The sequence below is a fragment of the Megalops cyprinoides genome, chromosome 20 (genome assembly GCF_013368585.1).
Source record: "Megalops cyprinoides isolate fMegCyp1 chromosome 20, fMegCyp1.pri, whole genome shotgun sequence".
NCBI lineage: Eukaryota > Metazoa > Chordata > Actinopteri > Elopiformes > Megalopidae > Megalops > Megalops cyprinoides.
In genome coordinates this window covers 6,533,227-6,560,513 of record NC_050602.1, presented here as the reverse complement: position 1 = coordinate 6,560,513, position 27,287 = coordinate 6,533,227, and the positions used below count along the sequence as shown (strand labels likewise).

Below are 27,287 nucleotides of genomic sequence, written 5' to 3'. Positions count from 1 at the left end.
CCCCCCCCCCAGCCCTTACACCCTCTCCCTCCCCCTTCTTTCTTTCCCCTGCGGCCTACCGCCAAGGCCAAATAAAACAGCAGCGCAGGAATATTTAGCAGCTCTGACGGCGGAGGCTGCCTTTCCGAGGGGATCGCACAGTCACAAGAGCCCTTGTTCTTGCGTGACCTGACCCGCTCCGCGCTTCTTTAAGGAACCCGTGTACCACGTCCAGTGTTCCAGAGGAAGAAAAGGAGCCCTTCACACCCCCCCCCCCCCACCCCCTCCCCCTTCACTCCCCCCCATTCCTTCCCCCCTGCAAAATGGGTTCAAGCTGCAAGCAGGAAAAAATTCATATCTCCAAATTCATTTGTGAAATTGCTCACTATAAATATCACTTCCTATGGAAATCTGATGAAATCCGCAGGGCCGAGGCAATCTGATTTCATGTCTTGTCAAATGGATATTAAACTACTTTTTTACACTTTCAGTGCACTGCGTTTCCATTTTAATCAATAACTCCACAATATGCTGCTGTTTTAATATTTCGGCCAAGAATTCCTTGGACGCAGCATGAAGGAATGAGTTAATTCAATTTTTAACCCATTAACGGGCTCAAGAGGAAGCATGCGTGAATGTGCTGAAGTCTGAGCGCGCTCAATATGCTCTAGGTCCCTGGGCTCAAGTGGAGTCCTGGCAGCCTTCTTAAACAAGCCTAAAGCATACAGCCATATTCACATTGGTCCTTATATATCCACACATACATAAACATGCATGCATGCACACCAGCACACAAATGTGATGCAAATGCACACACACACACACACACACACACACAAATATATACACAGGCATGTATTTGCATACATTAACACAAATACACACACTTTTGATCTTGCTCCCTGTATCTTTCCCTCTCACACACGCAGACCCACATAGATTCCACTACATTCAGGCAGCTTAACACCAAAGCTGTCACACTGAAAGCCACAAGCCATCAGTACCTAAACACAATAAACTAACCAAATAAACCAATCAAAGCGACATGGTAGGGTGTAAAAGCCTTCGGGGGCGAAAAACTGAAGCGTTTCCTCTTTCCTGTGAGAAGTGAGGTTCTGTTATATACGTGGGCAGTGTTTACCTACCTCTGGAGACTGCTCAGCATACAGTCACACACTGCAGGCAGAGATAAACCAACAAGGACAGACAAATAACAGACACACAAAAACACACTCATATTAATCACAAGGACAGGCACAAAAACAACAGACAAACATACCTGTGCAGCCACATGTGCACTCATACAAATAATGAGGACACACACACACACACACACACACACACACACACACACACACACACACTCTCAACACAAGGACAGGTGCACACACAAATACACACATGCATGCAAAGCTGAATATACACACGAATGCAAACACAAAAATATACAAACAAACACACAGAGCTGCTAGACAAATGAGATGAATCACACCCTGGCCTCAGGTTCATGAAGCACAGCCGACAGCCCGGACCTTGTCTCACCACCCAAAGGTCTCATTCGTGTCTTGAAGATCCTTTCAGTCTATGAAGTCGGAAAACAGCACCCCTCTATCGCCAAAAGGCCTGCATTCTTTCTGCCAAGACAGAGGCTGCCCTCTTCAAGGTCAGCATGGCCTGACCGACCCACAACACCGCCACCCTGGAGACATGAAAACTTCCAGAAACCGACAGATAACAGTTGGGCCCATCCACCACGCGTCTCTGACCTTGCTTTCCATTCGCCGAGCGCCTTAGGCGACCTATGCCCTGCCACAAAGCCAGCAGCGCCATTTGAAAGAACACCTCGGCCTTGTTTGGTTGGACTGGCCGTGATTATTTTTGTCCAACTGCACCATGGCGGAGGCAAAGGATGGTCACACACTGGCCTGCAGAATATCCATTAAGATAAAAACATGGTGTTAGTGCATGTTTGTGTGTGTGTGTGTGTGTGTGTGTGTGTGTATCAACTGCACCTACTATGGGGTTGGAAGAGTGATGCTTCACACACCCCAAAATTGGTGGAGCAATCACATCATTTCAGCATCACCTGTCAGAGCAAAATGCCCCGTTTGGCCGGAGAGAGTATGGCCATTTGATTGGTTCATAAGGACTGGTGATTGACAGCACAGGGCGGGCTGGCTTATTAGGCGCTCCAGGAGCCTTCATTCACCTTTTTGCTAGTGCACAGCGCAGCGTTCATGCAGCCCCCTGTTCTCCTACCGCAGGGGCAACGAAAGTAGAATAAACTGGCCCCCTCATCAGGTGCATGAGCCGAATGCATGCGATGGAGAAACAAGCTAGGCTCGTAAGTCATTACCCTTTCTGAGAAGAGTGTTAGGGACACACCAACAAACAGAGGCACGGCTAGGGAAAATACACAGCCAAGGACACTGAGACACTGTCTGGCTGCTACTGTACCCGCACTGGCTACTTTGAATCCATTAACAGTAATGACTAACACTTGAAAAGGAATGTTGAGTAATAAATATGAAGTGAAGATAGAATGTACGCACGACGAGAAACTGGGGATGTGAAAGTATTCCAGAAAAAACAAGTAAGATCAAGGACACTTATGGAAAACAATGAAATCCTTAACCTCCCAAACGCTGCATTTCCTGCACTCTTCAGAGTTTAACGAAAAAACAACACGCTTCCTTTTTGGTCTGTTTCTGAAGGACGTGCTCTGCAGCACCCCAAACCATAGCTTGCCAGTTCTACTGAGAAGCTATGCTTCTCTCGAAGGATTAAGCATATTCCTGGTATCTCTGTACTGCCAGCGTTCCCCGGAAGCAGATATGTTGAAATGTAATAGGGCCCAAATAAAATTGTTTGCGTCTATCGAGAGAGGGCAAATCGCATTTGGTGCTGATCGTGTGCGTTGCGATTCCCTGCACTGGGCTCCACAGTTAAATTACTGTTTGCAGCTGAGAATATGTCCTCTCAGCAAAACATGTAATTACAGCGCACAAAGCGTTCTGCTCCGCTCCGTCTCGCAGAGCAAAAAAAAAAAGACAACAAAATCCACAAAATTACATATAAACAATATAAATATGTTAAATTTGTCCCCCTGCCAGCCGGCAGGAATATTTCTCATTGCTAGGGTATGTCTGCTTGGAGGACGAAGGAAACAATGTTTACTTTCATTACAAGCTGATTGTGGAAACTGTCGGTTTAGTGAAAACCCATTTCTCCACTTTTGCTTGGTATATGTGTGTGTATATTCTTGGTGCTTCATGTATTTGTGTGTATATCCATGGTGCTTTGTGTATGTGGGTATATATTCTTGGTACTTAGTGCATGTGTGCGTATATTCTTACTGCTTGGCGTGTGTGTGCATATTCTTGATGCTTTGTGTATGTGTGTGTATATTATTGGTGCTTAGTGTATGTATGTGCATATTCTTGGTGTTTAGTCTATGTGTGTTTGTGTACTCATGGTGCTTCATCTATATGTATGTGTATATTCTTGGTGCTTAGTGTACGTGTGTGTGTGTGTGTGTGTGTGTGTGTGTACATTCTTGGTGCTTCGTGAGGCTTTGTGGTGAACGCCCCTCATTCGTGTGCCCCGGACATCACTGACTCAGAGGTAAACTGAGTCAGTACGAACCAGACAGTGCAGCACTGTCAGTAAACGGATTCCGTTCAGGAGCCTGGAATGAGGGAAGCCACGCCAAGAAGCCCAGGTTCAGCGGCGCTCGGCACGCACCCTCCAGCCGCACACATCGCTCTGACACAGCTCCACACACTACACACACTGCCCCGAGTCATACCAAACGGCACTCAGTGACGGCTGCACCGAAAAGGCTCTCAATTATGCCCTTCTGTCTGGCAAATTTCAAATCTATTTTCGGGAAGGCAAATACTCGAACAACTCTGAACAGCTTATTGTGGAAAAATATATTTCTAAACGAATGCAGCAGTAAAAACATAGCTACCATTACACAGAGTAGTCTGAGTTCCACCTGTGAACAGCTCAAGAACTTCAAAGAGTATCTGCAAACAGAATGTGAAGAAATTCAAGCGTTTCATGTAAAACAAAAGCACAAAGGGAGACATTTTTCCGATGGCTAAGTCGAGAATGATAATGATGATATTGCTCCGTTTAGGGATGAAACGCAGAAGCCAAGCCGGACATCGGAGGGAAGGTTATTGCCTTCACCGGTGAAAGAGAGAGAGAGAGAGAGGGAGAGGCAGCAAATCGCCACCATCTGTCTGAGAGCATTCCGCACGAGAGGCCTACTCGCCTGATAAACCCGCCGAGCGCTGACCAGATGATGCAAACAGGAAGCGGCAACATCTGGCCGGAGAGCCACATCAATGGGCCGAGCGGCGGGGCCCGGCAATTACCGCCGCATCGCCGGTGAATACCTTCGCGGTGCGGAGATGAAACGCTGCCTGGGAGAAGGGGGTTGCGGGGGAGGGGCGGGGGGGATGGACTTCGCTTTCATCCTGAGCGTTACCTGCCCTTCCAACTGGACCATCAGCTCTTGTCTGATGGCGCTGACCGTGGCGAAAGCGAGAGCTGGGGGCAGATAAGCTTCCCCCCCCCCCCCTCCTTTCATGCTCCTGTGCTGGTTTAAAACATTCCCTTCGACTTCTGTGGACATCGCGTTTCTCCCATTTCAAAGGGTGATGCAGAGGAGGTTAGGTGGTTCTGAGACAGGGAAACCCAGGGAAAGCGTTTGGAGAGACGCGTGGGGCGACTGCAAATCGGACTTTTGAGGCACCGATTGGGTGTGTCCGTAGTGCTTCAAACAAAGGGTTTTTTTTCTGCATTTCAGTTTCACACACGTACTCTGAAGGCTTTCACAGGGAAACTTAAAAACTGGCTTTGAGGAACACTGCTGATAACAGTTTAGAACTCAGGGTACAATCAAATGCAAATGCAAACTTGAAGGTGCGGAGCAGTTTTTTTTTCCATTACGTTATTGGTCAGTGGAAATTTTCACTTAAGACACGTCCAAATATGTTCGTGTTTCCACAGCACAATGCCGTTTTTTCCACAAACAAAACGGATTAAAAAAAAACAGCAAAAGAATCCCGAATACTGTACACAGCTAATGCAAACAACAAACAAAAGGCCTCTCCCCTTTGATGGAAGTGTGGGAAAGCTCCAGAGCATTCCTTCATTGGGAGCGAAGGGCTATTGGTGCGAAGCGCCGTTAAACCCCAGCGCTAGAGAAGGTCATCCTGTTTAAACAAGGCAAAGATTACAGTTAGCCTGCTTCCACTCTAATTAGCACACAGATACAACAGGCCAGGGAGAGTGTAAACAGGGGCCCCGTCCAGCACTCATGGGCTGCCACTCGGCCAGGATGGGGGGCAGTGTGGGGTGGGGGGGCTCGCGTGTTCGCACCAGAGGGGAGGGAAGGGGGAGGGGGGGCTGAGGGTCGCTCAAACAGGGGGTCAACCCAGTCAGCAAAGACCAGGCTGGGAAAACTACACAGACTTCAGCGGTGGGGGGGTGGGGTGTGGCGGGGGAGGAGGTTCATCAGGTTGGGTCAATCCACTGCGACCAGCTTTTTGAGTATCTCTGAGGAAGGTGTTGTTCTTCACTTCAGTTTTGCAGCAATTTCATGGCATTCCAAAAATGTGCAGCACAAACCTTATGATGATAAATTCATCACTATTTTCTATATGGTCCTTGCTGCATCCTCAAGCATTGAAAATGCCGTCCAGTCAAAAGCCTTGTTTTCAAGAAGATTCCAATTTCCGTTCACGCTGCTAGTAAGGCTCACGTCAACATCAGGGAGAGGAGGACAGGCTACTGATTAAAGATGCTCAATTGATGGCCAAGCACTCAATGCCCAATACATACTGGTACTTGATGCATCTCAAAAAACACATCAAAACATTTCCAAGTAGAGCTCTTCTTAAGTTACCCATGCAACACTCTCAACCAAAACACTCCTCCGTGACTGGGAAATCGATCTCACATGTCCTGCCTCATCATAAAGAGGACTGACATTAGATGAAGAAAAGGATAAAATAAAAAGATGTCATTTCTGACCTAATCGAACCTAAATTTTCACTCATATCCCGCTTAAACACAAAAGTGCCGTTTGTTGCTGCCTTCCTATCTCTCCGTTAGCCACAGGTAACAAGCCTAAAAGGGTACAAAAAATAAAAAGATTATCCAAATAAAGTCCTTTTTTTCCCCAAGCCAACGATCACCGCTGCCAACCCAGTTAACTGAGGTCTCGGATGGAGAGAGCCCCGCTCTGTGCAGTGAGGAGCCAGCCGTCCACGGCCTAAACAGCAGTTACTTTATATAAAATCTTAAAGCCAGGGTACTGCCCTGAGGTTAGGATAATGACAAAGAGGCTTCTTTCTTAAAAGCCGTTTCCACAGCGCCTACAGGACGGGAGCCGCTGCAGAACTCGCTCGGGATTAAACCCAATGACCTTTCAGAGTCCGCGCACTTGCACGGGCCCCGCGGGTTTGCATGGCGGAAACGCGGCCACGGAGCTCAATACCGGCTCTGATGGTGGAAGCAATTATTTTATAGCTGTTTTTCACGTCTGACACGTGTGCCTGCCTGAAGGAACATGGATTTTGATACTGTGCAGCCGAATCGCTTTAGCTACCTGCTGTGGGCGCGGAGGTGGCTCGTTAATGAACTGGAGGTGTTTTGGCCCAAACAAAGCACAATGCATGTGCCCTGAGAGGGGTATTTCCAGTGTGAGGCATGCGGCTGCCTGCGGTCTGGGGACCTGAGGGATCGTACCAGGATAAAACGGAGCTCCCTGCCTGTGTCAGCATAACCACCAGGTGATTTTCCCTATTAAATTACAGCAGGAGAAACTGGTTAAGAAGATGTGTGTGTGTGTGTGTGTGTGTGTTCTCACCACACTTCTGTTCTAATCCTGAATGCAACACATCAAGAGTGGTTCGGGGAGGGCATGTTTCTTACAGTTGCTCCGTCACGTTCATTCGGTATCAGGAGAGACTCCACTTCCCATGATTCATCGAGACTCCTGAATGAGGTTGCCACGTCTGGTGTGCAAAGGTGAGAGAGGGTGTTCTGAAAAGCACTGCCCTGCCCCCCCATCTCAAAGCTGCATCAGAGGTACAGGCTGTCCCTTTCCGCTTTGACCTCGTGGTCATGCCCAGCCAGCCACACTGAGGGGGACCACGTGTTCATACCAACCGGCTTTCCAGCCACAAGGACCGGGGGGACGCTCTGGGACACATGCCATGTTGTTCCTATCTAATATAAACATGACCGCAGGCAGAACTTACATAACCATTCTGACCGGTCGGACCCTCTTCCCAGCAACATGCCTGCAACATGTGAGGCCCCAATTTGTCAGCTATGCTAGGAGCACTCAAAGTAACACCTTGGTTCCACCCCCTGTAAAACCACTGTTACTAGGTCACAGGTAGTTTACTTTACAGTTAGCGTTTACCTTACAGTTAGAGTTTTACTTGTGTATCTGTCTGGATCCTCAAATTATTTAACTCTCTGGTCTTCTTCTAGTCCAGCACAACTCTTATCCTGAAGCTCACAGCTAGTTTTGGAGACATAGCACAAATACCCCAAGTCATTGACCTTTACAAATCTGATCCGGAATTGTGTGGAACGTCCAACCAAACTTTTTCCCTAGGTTGTGTTTTCTCACAGAACGTTTTCGAGTTTTGAAAATCTGGTACAGCAGTTAACAAGTGGTTGGCCCTGGCGAAGCGGAGCTTGGCCATGGACAAAAGACTCTGTCTCTCATAACTCTTAAAGCACAGAGAGGCAGGGCCCAAAGGGCTGGCAGCAGTTGGCTCTCCAGCTCTGTTGGCCTGGCCACCGATCATCTTTACCCTGCTAATTATGAGTCTATGAAGGCCGTCTCGTCCGATGCCCGCCCACCCCCGCAGTCACATGACTAAGGTCCTTTTTCTGCAGTGGACTCGGACCCGATAGGTACTGTGAAGAATGCAGCCACGCAGCCAGCCCCTGCTGGACCCGGAGCGGGGGGCACGAGGACCCTGGGGCGCCTTTGGGCATGGATTCCCCGCGGCCTCCCAGCGCTTGCGGGCTGCAGACGGTCTGAGACAGTGGGAGGCACCAGCCGGAGAAAGATGCGATTACTTCCATCAAAGCATTCCAGATTCCTGCCTGCTCCTGCCAGCCATGCAGCCTTTCACCGCTCCAGCAGCGGCGTGCACACACACACACACACACACACACATACACACAAATCAAAAACACACACCCCTATACATGCTTGGACATGCACGCACACACACACACACACACACACACACACACACACACACACACACACACCAATCAGAAACCCCTATACATGCTTGGACATGCACACACACACACACACACACACACACACACCTATCTCACATACACATACATATAGTTACGCACACACAATCTCACATATACATACACATACATACATGTACACACACGCTTGGTCAGTGTGTGGTCAGCATGCACGCGCATGCACACAAATGCACGTGCACAGACACACATACACACTCACACATGCTCATTAAATCACTTTCTGCCTTTAATTACAGACCTTGCTGTCATCACCCTGCTGCCCCAGCCCTAACCAGATGATGAAGGAGAGGAGGAAACCATGGGGGGAACACTGTGTGTGTGTGCGCGCGCACGTGTGTGTGTGTGCGTGTGTGCGTGTGTGTGGGGAGGGTACAACTTCAACCAGCCCTGACTCTTCACAGAAGCCCTCCTTAGTCCTGCCAAACCGTACAAAAGGCACAACACTAACCCAAGCCCAAGCCCGTTGCACAAAGCGTGCACCTACTCAGCTTTGGTCGCTGTGGGGAACGACGCCACCGGCATGCAGGCCCTGAGCCTCCCGACTCACTCGACCCATTGGACTGGGAGGCGTTTTTCAAATTCACATTTCTCGCTACGCTGAGCACCATTCAGCAACTACTTTCCAACTTTCTAAAAGTGAAGCAATTTCTGTGCTTTGCAGAACGCTGTTCTTTCCACATCAGCAAACAGCGAGCACGTCTGCTCTTTCTTATGCAGCAGACATCAGCATTCCGTCCGGCCGACAGAAGCCTGACCTCGGGCGAAAGAAATGTTTAAATCTGAACGATAAACGGGTTCACGAGAACCCCGCTCTCCCCTACCCCTGAAAATAAATATTTGCACTGTAGATTTGCACAGGCAAAAACAAACCTTGGATTTCTGATAAACCTACAGAAGGAGGCCTTGTATAAAATGAACACTAAAGGAGGGTAAAATTCAATTTAAAGTTACAGAAGTTACTACTGTGGAGGGTAGATTTCCATCCCACAGACAGCATCTCACAATGATCAATTATAACAATTAGCCAATCTGCTTAGGAATATGGATATTTACTGAAGCAATTCAGGTTAAGCATCTTGACCAAAGCATACAGCTGCTGTGTCCCACTTGGGAATCAAACTGGCCACCTGTGGGTTACCAGCCCTGTGCCTTACCGCTGAATTCTGGTAAAGAGCTATACTCTGGGGTACGCCAGTTGAGTTGAGTCTGTGACCATCAAGTTGAATAGCAAGCGGCTCCAGTCTGTCACCCTAAACCATTACATCGTGTGTACACCAGGATAGCCTCAACAAAGTGTAGTTTACACAATGGTGACTGGCTGCTCAGATTAAGCAGGGCCTTCATCTCAGAACTCAGCCCCTGTGGTGTCAGGCCATGGTTTCAAAGAGAGGAGCAAAAGAGGAAATCGCCCCTCCCACCAGCCTAGCCAGCTAAACACAAATGGAGTGTTCACCAAGAAGAAGCCATGGAGCAAGCCCCCTCCCTCCAATATGTGGTGGTTGAAAATCAAATTACATGCAAGTTGGGCAGAGGTGACACCGCCCCACATCCGTTTCCCAGCCGTTCAGCTTGCTGTGTCTTTGAGTTTAAGAGCACCGACATGCTATAATCCACAGCCACTTTGCCCGGAGTCAGTGTCACTCTCTCGCATACACAAAGTGGTCCGTTCATGCCCTGGCCTCCACTCATGAGGTCTGATCTTGTGTAATGTGTTGGAGGACTGTGGTTAATGAGGAGGACCAATCAAATCTTAACGACCAGTCAAAAGGGCTCAGCCAACCATAGGGGCCTTGGCCTTGCCACTGGCCTTGTCCTTGTCCTCATCCAGCCTTGATGATGTCACTGTGTACAAACAAATGCGCAGGGACGGGCGACTTGGAGGGAGAGTTGATCTGACATACCTTGGATGCACTGCAGGGATCCATCTTCTGCCCTTATGGTGAACGTTTCTCCAGGGTTGACCTGAACCAGGATGACCTGTGGGGAGAGTTGCAGGCTGTTAAACATGTCAGTTGGAAAAACGAGAAAAATTCGAGATACACAGCGCCGTATAGCCCCCGCGCTAAAGGTGGGGGAATCAAATACGATGAACAAGACCCTGCGTGACAGAGCCAGAGCTCCCCTCATCCTGAACACAGCTGCCCCGACCTGAGAAAAACCCTGGAAGTTTCCGGAAAAAAGCCAGTGGCCGTCTCCAACAGGTTTACAGAACACAAACATCGTTCTTTCTACAGGAGGCACAAACACCTTCGTCCCACTCAGTTCACAAGAGTTCTCCGTGTTCATTTAACGGTACTTTCATTTTTCCAAGATTTCCCAAACACACGCCGACGAGAATTAAAAAAAAAAAAACCCTATTTCATCACTCCTCAGCCAACCCCAGCCCTCACACACACGCAACTCCAGGTCCTTCACAGCACAGCGGCAGCAATTAACGCTCCCTCGTCTCTCGGCGCCTGTCAGCGCTTACTAACGGTCTGCTTTCCGCAGACGGGTCTGGCGGGTGATCGGGGAGCACCTTACCGTCATGTTCTCAGAGTACATGCTGCTGACGGTGTATATCTGCTGGTGTATCTCAAAGAGCTGCGCTGCCATGCCTGGGCCGGGTGAGCTCTACAGGTGAGCGCCGCGCGTGTCCGCCGCCGCCGCCGCCGTCCCCCCCAACGGCCGCGTCTCTCGCGGTCCTCCCATCTCAGCACTCGAGTGCCGATCCAGGCGCCTACTTCCTGCAGAACTGTCTGCTGCCGGGGGTTGCTATGGGAACCCGAACGTGTTCGACAGAGTCGAGTCAGGTTTAAAGGAGGAGGGGAGGGGAAGGGAGGGGGGGGGCTACGGCGGTGCCATCGGTTCTTCCTGCCAGACGGAAACCCTGTCGATCCCCCCTCGCCCGCTCTGTCCCTGTCACTGCGCCCAGCTCCTGAGGGATGCTGGCGATGACAGCGAGCCAGGCTAAATCATTTCCTCCCTCTGCTCCAATCCTGCGGATATTTGTGGTCTGGACCAAATGTCAGGCAGCGCCCGAAAACAAAAACTGCACTGACTTTAGGAGACAAATTTAGGGGTGGGTGGGGGGGGGGGGTGGGGGGGGGGTGGTTGCTGAGGCAGAAGCTACACCTCGGTGCGCATAATTCGGAGGTGTGATTCAGAAAACCGGGGCGGTGAAGCTTGCGTGCCAGGCCGATGACGCCTCCTTGACGACTGCCGCCGAAGTAGATGGCAGCGGGTCTCCGTGGCGCGTGTCTGGGCGTGTCCTCCTGCCACTCCTACCTCGCCGCAGACAGAGATCCCGGATACACAGAGTGGAAGTCTTTAAGCCGCACAAAGCCCTGCGCTCCCTCAAAGAGATGCACATCGGCCGTACCTTACCGGCTCCGTCCGCGCACATCCAAACCGGATAAGGACAAGATCGGAGAGAGAGGTGTGTATGTCCCAAAGGAAGCATGCACAAACTGGTGGAAATGGCCCAATCTCATCCACTGAAGCCTCTCTGCTGGTGTCAAGGTGGAGCTTTGAATCCGTCGGGAGGATCTGCCATGAAACCCTTTAGATATACACTTAAATGCCCCGAGGAAAGAACAAGGCAGTATGAGGGTTTAAAGACTCGGTACAAAGCCTGAACCCAATCAACCTCCCACAACACCGCCCCCCCCCCCCGCCCCCAAAAAAACCCTGCAAACCCTCCTTCCCAGAACCCCACGCTCACCTGCTGCGATCCATCCCCGTTAACCATGTGAGGCATCATGGGAACCTCCCCATTCAGTAAGGGCGGTGGCAGGTCCAGTGGTATCTGGTCTGTCATCATCATTGTGACGTACATTCATGGAGAACTTTCCTGGACTGCCTTTCTGAGAGAGGGGGAGAGAGACGGATGGAAAAAGAGAGAGAGAAATTCCCATTATTACTAAAAACCACCCACAATGATTTAGACATCAACAGTTTAAAAAGACTAAACAGAATACTAGAGCATAACATAGACAAAACATGTTAATATCCTTACTGTGATATTGACAGGGTTCATTTAGTAACAGGAAACCACATAAAAATGTGATTTTTGGAAATGCTATGACACAGAATAGGAAATTAAAAGGATTTTGTGCAGTTTCATCACAACGCAGGAAGTGTCTTTTATAAATGACAGGAATTCTGATATTAAAGGTCTGTTCACAATAATACAGTCAGGTCCAAAATCAGACAAACCCAAAATCAGATACACCGACTGCTCAGTGAACAGTGAAAGCACACCAGCTCTCCTGACGTCATCACAAGACGGGAGAAGCCCTGTGGGAACCCGTGCGATACGCGTGTCCGAGCGGACGTCAGCGAGCGGCCACGTCAGTCACCGATCCGCAGAGCACCGCGCTGCAGCGGTGTTATTTTCCACTCGCGGTTTGTCGCTAATGACTCTGTAATGAAGTGTTGAACACTCCGAGTCCCAGAAGGGAGAGGTTGAGTCAGAGACGCTGTGCAGCCGCCGAGAAGGCCGACCTGTTTAAAGCGCATGTAGAGCTGCTCTCAGAAGACGAAACAAACATACATACATACATACATATATAACGAGTTATTCTAAAAGGGACACGGCTGTGGAATCCAGGAATCCATCCACGAGTCCCATTAGGTTACAGGTTCACGTCTCATGTGGGGCACTGCCATTGTGCTCCGGATAACCTGCAGCGTTTCAGCAAACATCTGGCTACAGAGACGGACAGCTCAGAGGGTGCCACGGTTGCCATGGTGAAGAGTGTCTGCTAAGTATATAAATAAATAAGAGCACTAATAACAACATGATGATTTCATAATCATGATTCAGCTGCACAAGAAGCCCTTTTTGTAAAAAAAAAAAAAGGAAAGAAAAAGACTGCCGCCTAACAGTAAGCGGGGAGCAAAAAAACACACCTGAAAACACATGCAGGGGTTACAGGTCCCCCCAGTGATGGCAGTACTGAAAGTTCATTTCAGGTGAGGGCCGGTTTGAGGCTTGGGACACAGGCACGGCCTCAGACAGAGCTTGTGAATGAAGTGACTAACATGGTGACACCGGTCGCCCCCACACATGCACACGCATTCAGACAGACACGCACGGAGAGAAGCCGGCTGAAGTGCACCGCTTACGAACTCCGGGTAAACAAGCCCGCTTTCGGGCCGCTGGGTTGATGACGACACGTCACACTGGCACACTGGGACTGCAGATGACCGCCACATCATCACCCGCCAAATGACTAACAGACCGAGAGGGCGAGAGGGCGAGAGGGAAAGGAGGAGAGAGAGAGAGCAGGACAGAGAGAGGGAGAAGGAAAGGAGGAGAAAGAGAGAGAGAGAGCAGGACAGAGAGAGGGAGAGGGAGAGGCAGGGAGAGAGAGAGAGGGAGTCTGACAGTCCTCAGTTTCCTGCTCTTGCCCGTTTTTACTGCTTAGTTCTTAAGGAGGATGTGACTTCCCTGGTTACTGGGTATTTTACGAACTCCAGCCTGTTTGTGTGGTAGAGATGAAAGTGCGTTGAGGGGCCAGGTACAGGATGGGGGCCCTGTGGTTCCAGCAGCTTTCCTCTCTCCTTACTGACCTCTCCTTTTCTCTCCGTTCTTCCTCGCTCTCTCTTTTCCTGTTTTTTCTGCCTTTCTCTGTGTTCATCTTCCTCTTATTCCCTGTATGCCTCTCCTTTCGTGTGCACCTAGACACCTCCTTATCTCTCCTTCTCTCTATCCCTCTCTCTTCCAGGTAAGGCAGAGCACAAGGAAGTACTTGGTCTCACACAATTCGGACCGTTAAGGGTTAACAGATACCAGGCTGGACCCGACAGCTGTCAGCCAGATCCTCCCTCAGTCCGAGCTATCGATCAACCGGGACGGCCGGGTTCCAAAAACACTGCAGCCTTCCGCTTCGCCGTTGCCCTGCGCTGTGCTTCCAGCCCTGATACACATGTTCTCAATCGAGCGTCGCTGGCCTCAGAGAGGGCGGGGCGGCAGAGGGGTGGGGGTCGGCACATCACACGGAGTGACATCGAACTCATCGCCTCCAGCCTCCAACCGCTGGAGAGCTGGGGCCAATCACAGAAGCACACTGCGTCTGTTTGAAAAGGGGGCTCGCCCTGACGTCAACGGGTCATCGCTGCGTACTGCTTAAGGTACTTGACTCACTACCTGAAAGGCTGCAGACTGGAATCAGTGAAGCGGTACCCTCGTGTCCCGACCTAAGGCAAATCACTCCTGAAAGCAGGGAAAACGGACAAGCGCATGTGATCTAAAGCTTGAGCCCCACTGAATGAGGGAGGCTCCTGAGTGAATGACCATAAACCCACTGTGTTTGTACGTGCAAGACGTGTGTTCTTCCTCCCGGGTCACTGGGCGCCCTCTTGCCTGCCCCCCCGGTCCGACACCAGCACATTCCTCACATCAACGCATCTTTGGTTACAGCCTGCTCCACTTTAGCGACCAGAGGAACAGGAAGCTCCTTCTGTAGGGTGAGTAGGTTAGACTGCCACTGTGGTGGGGGCCGGTGGGGGACAGTGGGGGCGGCGGACTGCATAGGATTATATTCACCTGCTTGTTTCATCCCAGCCTGCTTTTTTACCCTCCCTCCCTTCACTTTTCGCTTTCCCGCATGAAAGCAGATCCGATTTTCACATTTTAATTAGAGGGACGGGTCCAAAAGGGTCGCTTTCTCCAAATATGTACTTATCTGTAAGCGAGGACCTTGAACTGGTAGCCTTCACAAACAGGGTGGGTTGGGGTGGAATGGAGGGTTTCCAGGCCAGGCCCAGGTTATGACAGATGATCCGTGTTTATATGGGAGAGATGGGCGTCTCCCAGTTTGTTCCCATCCCGACCCACCCCCCCCTCCAATTAGCAAGGGGTTAGTCCTAGTATTGAACTCTGAGGGCGAGGTGAGGGTCAACCCAGGACCTTTCTGGGCGAAGGGGGAGGGGAAAGGGGGCATCATTTGTCTCTCTCTCTCTCTCCCTCCCTCTGCAGGGACCAGCTGGTTAAACGTCGGCTCCCGGGACAAGCGAGCCACTGTTCTCCCTCGTCCACTGGAGCAACAGGAACTGTGACACAGGAGCCCTGTGAGTCGAAAGACGGAAAGTTCCCCTCATGGGAGGCTGCAAGCCGCCCCCGCACACCGGAGAGGACAGGGCTGGACCAGAAGCCGTCGGTGGCAGGACAGTCCCCGTGAGGGGGGAAACAGGAGGGGATGCCGCGGGGCTGCCGGGGACGCCGAGCGAGTTAGAGGCACGGGAAAGGGGGGACTGAAGTCACCGTGAGGTCACCGTTATTTCGAGGTGGCTCTCAAAATGGCCCCCCACCCCGGCGCGCCACTGGGGCGGAGATTAAGGTGCGAAAAGGAGAGCGCTCGGCGGGGGGCCCGTGCCGCACCCTTTGATGGCTCAATCCCCCCTTTTTTAGCGGCTAATGAGGAACCTGCGGAGACCACTGCCTCCCTGAGCCGGAGTAAGCCCCGGGGGCTGCCTCCCGCTAAGCGGCTGTAATTAGGGACTCTTTTGAAACCTGATCCCTGGTGTATTTTGGGGATTTGTAAATCTTACAATGGAAATAGATTATTTAAAAAGGAGATTGTGTTCTACACGGGAACTGGGGGAATAAACTGTGGGGGGGGGGGGGGGGGGGATGAAAGCAAAATCCATAAATCACTCAACTACTAGGGATGAAAAAAGTGTGACTTTTCCCACAAGATTTCTAATGTGACATTTTGACCAGCTGACACCTTCTGCCCCCCTCCAAAATCCATCTTTTTTGAGAGGTCCTCAAAGAAAATCAAGAGTAATCCCACCAACAGCTCCTTGAGGGTTTTTGTCCCTCAGTGATGATGTGAATGGAGACCCCTTTTAAATTAGACAACTCGTTAGAGCTGTTAAAAAGCAGCATTTCCAAATGCTTTGAAGGGATACTCTCTTCACAATTGGGTCAAACCGAGGACCCCAAAGTGAGTACAGAGCTCTCACTTGCCTGTGCGCACAAAGCAGCCCTGGGGGGGGGAAGTGAGAATTGGGGACTGTGTCTGAAATATCGCATGGGACACACAGGTGTGTGGGAGCATAACTCATTTGAGTGTCACCTCATCCTTCAGCCTCGACCACCGAGGGGCCCGAGACGGTGTGCGGTGGAGCCGCTCCGGTGACTCACTCCCCAGCGCTGAGGCTTCGCACGTCTGTGACAGACCGTCTGCCCCACTTCCACAACCCCCCCCACACTACCCTCGCCTCCTCCCCGCCTCCCACACACCCGCTCCAACCGCAGCTAACAGCCCATCGATCAAACGCCGGCCAGGCCCCGTCCTGTGTCAATACCCGCACTGCGGTGCCGCGGCCGGGCCCATCTGACAGGAGGCTTCAGAGAAGCCCACTTCGGGCCCCCTCCTCCTCTCATTATCTCCTTTTCATGGCAATTTGGCTCCCTCCGCTTGGAGACAAGGGCCCCTCTGTCCACCGGGGCTGCCCCACGCGTTAACTCGCTTTCACGCCGCCCGCCAATCTATCGAGGGCTCCAATTGATCTGACGGCGCGGCGTCCAAAATAAACTGTTATCCCGCGAAGCCCGACGGGCCTTCCGCACCGGCCCCTGCTGGAAGCTGTCACGGCACGTCAAGGATGCACCGCGGCTCGGCGCCCTTCCAATCACATGGCTGCGTTCCCTCTCTAATCATTCATAACATCTCGGCTCTCCGTGCCAACACACATTTTCTCCCCCCAACCGGGAGACTCTGGTCCTCATATAGGGTTGTATATATAAGCATATCTATTATGTAACTGCACTGTTCTTTGGTGAAGGAACTATTCTTTACTGAGGGTACTCTCAAACTATACCCCCCTCGCGACAGAGCACAGAAAAGCATTACTGTGCACCTTTTGAACAGCCAGACTGCGTTATTTAGCACTAAGGAGGAACAATGTCAGGCATTGTTTCCGACTGGAGGGAAAGGGTAGGTTTTGGCTGTGTAACCCTGCTCGCTCTCAGAGGAAGCCGTCAGCTGTAAGAACAGGCCTGCCCCACCGCCGGTGAGAGGCCGCTCCTGCTCAGGGAGGAGATATATGTGTCATCGCGAATGCACAGGCTGCTCCCCATCACCGGCTATTTATTATTGCTGCCTCGGAGGCGCGGTAGGAGTCCCGGCACCTCCAGAGCCCACCGAGCCCTCAGTCTCCTCTCCCTCAAAGAGCCGTGCCGCGCCACAGACGGCTACCCCCACCCCCCCACGTTCCTCCTGGAGGGGACGATCCAGGCCCTACCCCAGAAACCCCGGTGGTCCCGTCCCAAACCTACCACGTGCGAAGCCAGCAAGAATCCGGCTCTGTGAGGCAGAAGGCGCTTTCAGGAAATGGGTTTTCTTCTGGACACAAGGATCGATTTTTTTCCGCCGCCACTTCATTAATCATGAGGAATATCATTTCCCTTTTGAAAAGCGCTGAGGGCATGGTGTAGTTTCGGTTGCTAGGCTTCAAACGACTGTTTAGTTATTGTTTTGCGCTGATTTTTTCATGGCGGGGGGTTCATCTCTCTAAAAGTACTTTGAAAAATAAACTTTATGAACTGTGATGAACATGGTGGCTAACATCTTCAGAGCGGTGTTGAGAACACTTTGTTCAGCCAGTGCTGTACAGGATTGCAGAAATCAGACATCTGATATGGTATATGAACAGCATCCTGCCTCTAATCCCCCTTAATTTAAGTGTATTTATCTTGAGAACAAATGGGTATGTTCAGATTACCCAAAACGGGCAAAAAAAAAGCCTTAAAGGGTGGCCGTCTGTGCCACACTTTTGATACATGTAAATTCTCAAGTTTTCAAGTTTATTTCACGTGCTGCTTCAATACAAGAGGACAATTTGAATTGAAAGGTTCATAGTACACGACGCACAATATTGTCACAAAACCAGAAACTTCATAACAACTTGACAACGGCTGGAAGCATTTGCATCACGATCTACATTTCAAATGAGCAGCGTTTCACCACAAGTGCCGTGAGCGCACCCTCAATTTCCTGTTTCCTGTCGGCACGCCGTCAAGACGGCCAGCTGCCGTCCCCCATTGCACAACGGCGGGTAATGTCACGCAGCTGCAACCCGCCGCTGACCAGGAGGCTGCCACAAGCGGCGTGGCAGACACGAGCAAGCCAGTGTGCACAATGGACTCTCAACTCTGCCTGTTGGCCACTCAGAGAGAAAGCAGGGGTGTCAGCACTACAGTCTATTAACACCGGTTTCACCGAGCAACGGCTGAAAGCAGGAACAAGCAGAAAAAAAAACAAGACCCTCCCGGCTGTCTGATGAATCATGGGATTTTTCTCTCAGCTGTCTACCCGCCTGGCTTCAGAGGCCTTTCCAAATAAAGAGGCTTCTGGTGAGTTCCCTCGTTGCCCAGACTGGAAAAACATGGCTACACCCACACGTATTTATACATAAATATCGCAATCGCTAATTAGGTCCCCGGCAGGCCGCGCCGGCCGGGCTTCAGCAGGGCTTCCTGTAACGTGCATCTCCCTCCGCAGCCAAAACAGGCGCCAAAATAATTCGGCCGGCACAGCCAGACGGAGAGACCGGTCGCATCCCAGACAAAAGGCCCGCTGACCGCGTGCCAACAGGCAAGGCGAGGCGTGCCAGGGCGCTCTCCAGTTTGGCCCGACCAACAGAGTGGCCTACCCAAAAGCGATGCCGTTTTAACTCGGCATGTCGGCACAGAAAGGCACAGCGTTTTTTTTTTTTTTAAAGGTTGTACAACAAGTCCCTGTGACCCAAAATCAGGCCAGCTGGATCTAAGTCTAAATTTCTGTCAGAGATTACAAATGACTTCTCCGTTGCCAGATCTATTTTCGACATTACTCATAAATAAATACATTTTGTTTTATTTTATTTGACCTTTGTTTTTCCAGCTACGGTCACTTGAGAACCAGTTTACTTTTACAATGATGAATAGAGGGAGGGAATTATTTAATCACTTATGCTGGAGAATTATTAGGTGACCAGACAGAAATAGCCTGATTGGGATTTTAGCCAGGAAACCGGGTAACCCCGTACTCTTTATGACGAATGTCAAGGGACCTTGAATGACCACAGACAGTTAGGACCTCTGTTTAACATCTCATTCCTTACTTGACTGTGACCTTGTCAAAATACTGCTGAGGTCACCTCGTGAGAATTTGGGGACACTACTATAACGGCTGTCATTCTGGAATGCAAAACGACAAACCCAAATGCTCCACTGGCAAAACGCGGTTTGTTCCTGGCCTCTGGAGCCAATGACCTCTCTCACTCTCACGCCAGTCTTTTCCAATGGCAGGAAAATCTGGAAGACGTGAGGATAGGGACAACGCCCAGGTAATCCGGCTCTCCCACCGTGCCCAGGTGTGAGCCACACACGCACAGGGATCGGGTGACAAAGGGGGGGGGGGGGGGGGCTAAACCAATCAATCACTCACTCCCTCAGAGACTGGATGAGCCCTCGCTGTTGTCACAACACGGCGCTTCCTGCGTCAGATGACTTTCGCAGGAGCCCTGGCTGTCAATCAGCCAGGAGTGCAGGGTCCTCCCCTCCCGTCTGTCAGCGAGATCTGGAGAAAGACTTTAGGTGCGCTCCAACCCCCTGTGGCAAACCAAACGCCTTATTTGTTTATCCGTCTCTCTCTGAGGGGGTCCTGCTCGGCCTTCTGGAGGCTCGGGCTCCCCTGGAGGTGGCGGTTCCCCCCCGGGTGCTTGGGAGGCGGCTGCCAGATTCCTCGGCGGGACCAAATTACGGCCAAATGACAGGGTCTGAGCGCGCTGCTTTGATCTTTCCAGCCTTTTCTCTTTGGCCCTGCACATCTGTCCGTTCAGAAGAAGATCAATACCCAATCAGCTCCTGTCACATCAGCTCTACAAGGCGGGTTCACAGAGCCGTGCGATGCCGGGCTACGGGCGCCTGGACGGACCTGGACACGTGTGGAAACTTTGGAAACTCCAAATGCGGCGTCATCGACTACGCGCCTCCGGCCAAAAATTCACAACGACAGCATCTGCAGACTCTCTGAAAACAGACATTACTCTCCATTCCTTTCCTATCACACCTTCTGATAAGAAGACGCTCGTAAACAAATACTCAGATCCAGTTCACCCAGACAAAGATAGAGAACAAACAACAACAACTACCACTACTGCAGGTTTAAAGCTCATTCAGGTTTTAAAAGGCTACCTTTGTGACTGCTGAACAAGATACACAGAATTCAGCAACAACGCTATCATGCAACCATTCCAACTCACAAGAACCCTTCAGAAGGGGGTGCTGGTGGTGGGATTTTGGGAAGGGTTAAACCCTGACAGAGTGCATCAGATGTAGAGCGCAGATGCCAGTCAGCTGCATGGAACCTCAAACCGACACGTTAAACCATGTAAGGAAAAGCTGTAACATAATATTCCAAGGCTTTTTTCCTTCTCTTTTTTTTTAAGAAAAAGACCTCTGGAGACATGAGCTCTACCTGCAGGTATGCATACAGCTGGCTGACGGCTGCGCAGACTGGTATTATGTCATGCTGTCTGATATCTGCTTATTAGCGCGCCTTAATCACAGCCTGTCTGCAGGTCTCCCTGACCCTCCGCGCGCCCATTTCCATTTCCGAAGCGCAGCGACGCTCCGTGATCAGACAGCCAGAGACAAGGCCGGCCTAATTATCCTCCCCGGTTTCAAATTAAACGCTAGCATTAATGGATTAGTGGTTTGTTTTGCGCGCAGGGGGAATGCCAGGGCCTCCTCGGAAGGAGGCTCGCAGCGAGACCTCGAAAGCTAGCAAAACATTCCAGCGAAATTTGCGCGTCCAGACCGCCGAAGACCCCCACCCCCCCGCCCACTCAGTGCTACAGATACACGCTAAAGCAGATGACATTCAAGAGCTAGAAAATCAGACACTCACAGCTACCGTTTGAGACAGGGCAAGGCATTCTGGGTAACTGTGGCAAACGCCTTGAGACTGAGCTCCAATCACTTTAATATCCATCAAAATAAATAGACTGACTAACAAGGGCTCCATGTGCATGCCAGTAACCACACTAGGAGGCTCCACCCTGAAAGCCCGGCTCATTAGACAGTTCTCATTCCAGCGTGTTGCAATACGCCACTAGGGGGGATGTGCCTGCATTGATTAATATTCTTCTTACTTGGATTTTTGAAGCGCTTCCTGCCAAACTTAATGAATCGCGTCCACATCTGCCAAACATGTTTGTTTCATTTGTAAGTCACCCGTGCTTGTGATGCACATGTTATTGGTAAATTAAAAGCGGGGAGGACTGCGGTTTCCTTCCTGACCGAACTACGGGATAGGCTTGTAACATTTGCGCTTGGTAGGTGGAAAGCGGGTCAGGTTTACTTTGGAGGCAGGGGATTGGGCGTTCAGGAGACGGCCTCTTCCTGCAGGTCTGGGTTTGACCCAAAGGGGGGGACACATGGAGGTTAGGTTTTGGCCTTCAGAGGCTTTTAAAATGCTATTTTTAAGAGCCCTGGCCCATTCCGAGTCACAGTGTTGTCAGAGAAAAGGGAGCGAGGGGGGAAGGGAGAGAGACAGGAGCAGGGTTCAGCCGACAGGGTGCTTTTATTGAGCTGTTAAAGTCGCCCCACGCCTCACCCGCGCCTCGCGGCCACCCTTCAGCCAGGCAGGCAGGAGCACGGTGCCATATGTGGGAGGCACAAGCCAAAAAACCAGGGAGACGTTTGCTCACCAATCAAAAATGCTGCCTTTCCACAGCTCCTCCGCTGGCCACCATCAGCCTCTCCTGAGCTCAGCCACACTGCCTGCAGTTACCGCGGCCCTGGAACCGTCCGCACCGCGGGTTTGAAATGTCCTCCGCTGCTGGGAACGCGGTGGCTGCTTTTAGCCTCCCTCCCGCTCGATAAAGCCACTCTTGTTTCAGCCAGAATGGAGCGTAATACCTCAGAAAATGGCGGAGGTTCAGTGAGGAACTGGCGTGACAGTTCTGAGGACTGATCGGACCTACGCTTCAAACAAACGCTGAAAGTCATGGAAACTCACAGAGATGAAGCCCTAGTCGCAAATCACACATGTTCCAATTATGCCATACACATCACAGTAAGTGGTAGCAGGGCGTCCATCATATCTGCTGACCGAACCTTCAGTGCTCTGCTGGACGTCTCCCTGCTTCTCCACCCCCACCTACCCCCACCTGCACATCTGCAAGACTCTAGCTTTCCCAGAGCCCTGGAAAAAAAAGCTATGGCAACCACCGTAGTTTCCCCTGGCAACAGCATCTCTTGGTGCCTCGGACGTACCTTTCCGAGAAGCTTAATTTGAAATAATGGACCTGGATGAAAAGCTGCTGTGATATTCATGCAGAGTCCCTTGAAAACGCACGCTCGATCCGATGTGCTATTTCGCATTCAGCACTGTAATGTATGCACGTAATTGTGCAATCGTTGCGCCTTTGGATTTTGGAACAACAGGGACATACTGTAAGTTATGTGGTCCATACTTGGGGGCGGCGCCCTGAATTTCAAGGGTTTAAGGAGGCCGCACTATGTTATTAATTACAAAACTCCCAAATAATAAACAGTGAGTGGGTGTTTGCCGCGGCATTGGCGAGGCTACATTTGGGGACAGTCGCAAACAGGGAGTGGAATGCAGTCATCAGCAGGCCTCAGGAGGACCGCAGGAATCTCCCAGCAGCCCCTCCTGTCAATAAGTAAGTAATAAGTGTGTGAGCACGGCAAAAGTCTGACCCCCCCAAAACAAGCAGCCCGAGGTCTGAACACCCCGTCTCCCCTTGCGGCCACCTCAGAACAGAACCGTGGTGTGTCGACTGTGCGGTGTGGGTGAGCAAGCATCTCTCACCGACTGCCTCAAAAAACAAACTCCAAAGAGGTACGGTATGCCAACTTGGGGCTCTGGGTTCGCGGAAGGGGAAAAAAAATACTACCAAAATGAAAGGCGAGGTGTTAACGCGATTCAAGAAGATAGATGAACACGTGCCGAAGGTGTGCTGTGTCTGTTTTTCACACTGTTGGGTTACGCTTTGCGTGAGGCTCACTGCCCAAATCATGAATGCTTGACAACGCCAATGCCGCAACTGAGAACCGCTTCAGGACGTGTTCAAAAGGGACAGGAACAGCCACAGGGGTTTGAGCGCAAGGCGCATTATTATTCACAGACACTCAGACAGTCCTAAAAGCATACAGAATGACTAAAGCTACAACACTTCAACTAAGACACTGCAGTATGAGTGACTGATGCTGGAGAGTCACCACTGGAAGAAAGACCATTAGCATGTCACAATGCAAAAGGATACAGTACGTAACAGTACAAAAGAACACATGCAGGACAAATTAGCGTTGTGCTAATTAGCCACCCCCCCCCCCCCCCCCCCCCAAACCCCTACACACCTGTTTGCGCTTCACTGCCTTTCCTCTTAAAGTCATTTCATGCTAACCTGAGCCCCAGCAGAGGTTTTACTGGCAGCTGGGAGGGTACTTTAATATTGTGGGAACCTGTCTCACACACACACACACACACACACACACACACGCGCGCGCGCGCGCACACACACACACACCTCCTATTGAACCCCCAGCCCTTAACAATAGGCGCTCACACAGAGAGCTCGGTCTCTGGCCACAGAATGGAACACCTTTGTGGGTTTATGAGGGAAGGGGGGTGGGAGGTGTGGGAGGTGTGGGAGAGAGCTCGCTGGAAGGCTGGCCTTCTGTGCCCTTTACGACGAGCGAATGAGACTGAATGCTCTCCTGGCCAGTGAAATAAATGCCTTTTAGGAATACACGACGGGTTGGGGCAATATCAGCACGGCCCATTCAGAACTGACAATTAAAGGCTGGCACACTTGATATGAGAAATATATGATACATATAATTTGTATGTGTGTGTGTGTGTGTGTGTGTGTGTGTGTGTGTACGCACTTCACAAACAATAAAACAGACAGCAACATTTCCCATTGTCACTCTCCATAAACTCCCTTGTTTCCTCCTGAGCAGAAGCTGTAATTAAGAATCAGGTTTTTGTGAAAAGGCCCTTTATCGGTGGCGGACGGTTTTTCGCGAGCCTCCAGCGGGGAGCCCGTCTGGCACAGTCCCTGTAATTGAAGAAATGATATGTAACGAGGCAGAGGAAGCCGAGCAGCAGGTACGGCTCCTGGAATGCCTCCCCGCGCCGTAAAACGCATCGCAATGAAAGAGGCAGTCTTCGCCGCCGCTTTTTCCTGCGCCCTGTCTGAACAGGCCTCTGCGTTCGTAAAATAGCTGCCTCAGGCTTGGGGGGGGTAAAGACTCCCCGCCCCTCTTAAAAACCCTCTCTGTTCTTTCATTCATTTAGTTTGGGTTTGGGTTTTTGTTGTCTCTTTTTTAAACAATGTTGCAACTTAACTCTGCACCATTAAAAACCATTGTGCTGCCGCGCACACGCAAAATTGAGCTCTTTTTTGTCAAAAGAGAACACATTGTTTCAGCCAGCTGCCATTTACCAGCCAAGTTTACAGCCACGGAACCGCGTAAAACGTCCGCTGGTCGCACGATATCGATAATGGTTATTTTCGTTTCTTTTTTTTTAGCGCAACCAAGGTGATTTATGATCTCTGCATGTAGCCGAGCCTTCCGTCTGGGACGTTTATCTCTCTGGCTCCGTGCCAACGCACACCAACGCAACCCCTGCGCCCCGGGGCTGATAAATCTCCCATTAGAGTAGATACCGCACCACCTTGTCGCCCATTAAAAACTCATTAGCTCCCAGGCAGCGGCGTCTACGGCCACGGAGGCCAAACGTCCACACTCTGCACAGTGCTGAAAAACTGGAAATTTAAGCAGTTTTAATTAAGCTGCAAACACTGTTTTATGTGATAGCATAAGACATTAATAGGGGTGGCAATGTAGCATAGTGGTAAGGAACAAGGCTCATAATGGAAAGGGTGCTGGTTCAACTCCATGCTGGGTCACTGCTGCTGTACCTTTGGGCAAGGTACTTAACCCAGAGTTACCTCAGTTAACATCCAGCTGTATAAATGGGTAGCATGTAAAAACTGTAACCTGTATCAGTCACTATGGATAATAACGTCTGATATGGATAATGGTAACAATATGTTACTATTTAAATGTTAACCCAAACTTCATTTAAATATGCGTTAAATGTAAGTGGCTCCTTTAAAGTAACAACAATATAGTAAATTGTCTCACTCTCTCTCGCCTAAGCGATCATGTGTACCATCGGAGCAGCACGTCCCGTTTTGAGAATGTGAAAGTCTGTGTCACGGATTCCTTGTGGCTGTGACTGGTGTTAAATCCAGCAACAGATGGAGGATGTGAGCATACTTCGTAAAAAGGACCATTAAGCCCCTCATGTCTCTGTGTAAAATCAACAGTATCTAACCGTCAATTTTCGACGAACGAGTTTGTCTGGCTGGAGTATGAACTGAGATGAACCACAGGGAAAGTGCTCAGTTGGACGTTATCAGGCGCGGCTCACCACAGCACTCACAAGGCTGGTTCTGAAATGCTCACTCTGGCCAACAGAACACTTTCCCTTGGTTTTATTTTGTAAGAGCACCACCCAGGCAGCTCTGTGAATGTCCTCGTTGCCCTCAGCTTGGGAGAAACTTGCAGCCGGCTTTAAAGCCATGTGAGGTAATGCTGGCCACCTCATACTGGAAGATTAACCAGCAGGTCACGGACAGTCCTGATCTGACCCCGCCCAGCGGTGTTACTGCGGGGTTTAGCCGGGCCAGTCAGTCGGAACCCTGCCGGAACCCCGCTTAGGCAAGCCCCGCTCTGAAACCCGACACTGTGACGACCAGACTCTCTCTCGTGCTAAGAGGGCAGGCCGGATCCTCGGCTGACACTGCAGTGGTGAGGACGGGGTTTGGCGGGGGGGGCGGTCCGTCAGGCGTGGTAGACCCGGATAAAGTAACGGGCTCAGCGCTCACAAAGCACTCACAAAGTTCCCAAAACTCAGCTCCCACTCTCCCCAGACAAACCTCCCCATTGTGCTTGTGTGTGTGTTTGGGTGTGCGAGGATGTGTGTGTGTGTGTGTGTGTGTGTGTGTGTGTGTGTGGGGGGGGAGGGAGGGGGGTCTTGAATGGAATGGGCGATGGTACAGACTGTACAACTTGCACACTTTTCAAACCCTGCTGCAGGGGAAACGCAAGGGGGGTGAAACACCAGCCCCAACGGCCCACTGCGCAGACGTCCCTTCAGTCTTCCACTTCTGCCCGCTCTGCGCAACCTGCAGGTGTGCGGACGGCCTCGCTCCTCAAGGAGGCCACGAACGCGCCGACGTCTCCGTGGGGGCTAATTACAATGGGCAACAGGTCGTATTGGAATTCCTGTGACAAGCAGCAACACGGCTCGTCGAGCCCTTTCAGTCACCGGCTGAGGGAAACGAATGCCCCGAGGCCCGCTCATTCAGGGTTATGTCAGAGAGGTTTCCTGACACTACAGAGAACCCTCCCTACTGCGGGTAGAGACGTTTAAATAGGGGGGCCCGTGGGTGACACGTCATGGGGGGGAGAGGGGACGAGAGGAGCCTCGGGGCGACAGGCGGTCCCGCTGACACGGACCCAAAAGCTCACCCAGTGCCCCACTCCACCTCTAACATCCACTGCTCACAGGGGGGAGGACAGGTGATGCTACCTGTCTGAAAACTAGGTTAAAAAACAAAAACCCCACGGTGCGGAAGACAGGGCGGGGTGGCGAGGGGGGGGTTTGGACTCAGTGAACGCGACTTCTAAATGAGGACACCGCTCGTCTGCCTCACGGGCGAATGCCCATCATTCCTCGGTGAATTTTTTCCCTAGCATTGCCAATATTTTCCCCAGCCCAGCGCTGCGCTCTGACGTGTCGAGACTCGGCCGGCGAATGGCAGGATCAGCATTTCTCTGCCCCCCAATACCCCCCCCGTCTGTCTTTCTCTTTTTCGTGGGGGAATGCACAATCCCTCCTTGCAGGTTCCAGAGCACCGTCCACTCCCACAATGCTCCACTTGCCTCTCTTCTG

At 51.1% G+C, this 27,287-nt stretch overlaps 1 protein-coding gene across 1 annotated transcript in view; it reads right to left on the bottom strand.

Annotated features, from left to right (window-relative positions):
• The window catches only part of fndc3ba (fibronectin type III domain containing 3Ba), a 143,505-nt gene that overhangs the window by 98,479 nt on the left and 17,739 nt on the right, over positions 1 to 27,287 (bottom strand). Inside the window, exons 2-3 of the mRNA XM_036554272.1 lie at positions 12,014 to 12,155; positions 10,212 to 10,287 (exon numbers count right to left, since the gene is read on the bottom strand). Of these exons, the coding sequence (XP_036410165.1) occupies positions 10,212 to 10,287; positions 12,014 to 12,127 (190 nt within the window). The 5' untranslated portion in view covers positions 12,128 to 12,155. The remainder of the gene's footprint in view (positions 1 to 10,211; positions 10,288 to 12,013; positions 12,156 to 27,287) is intronic.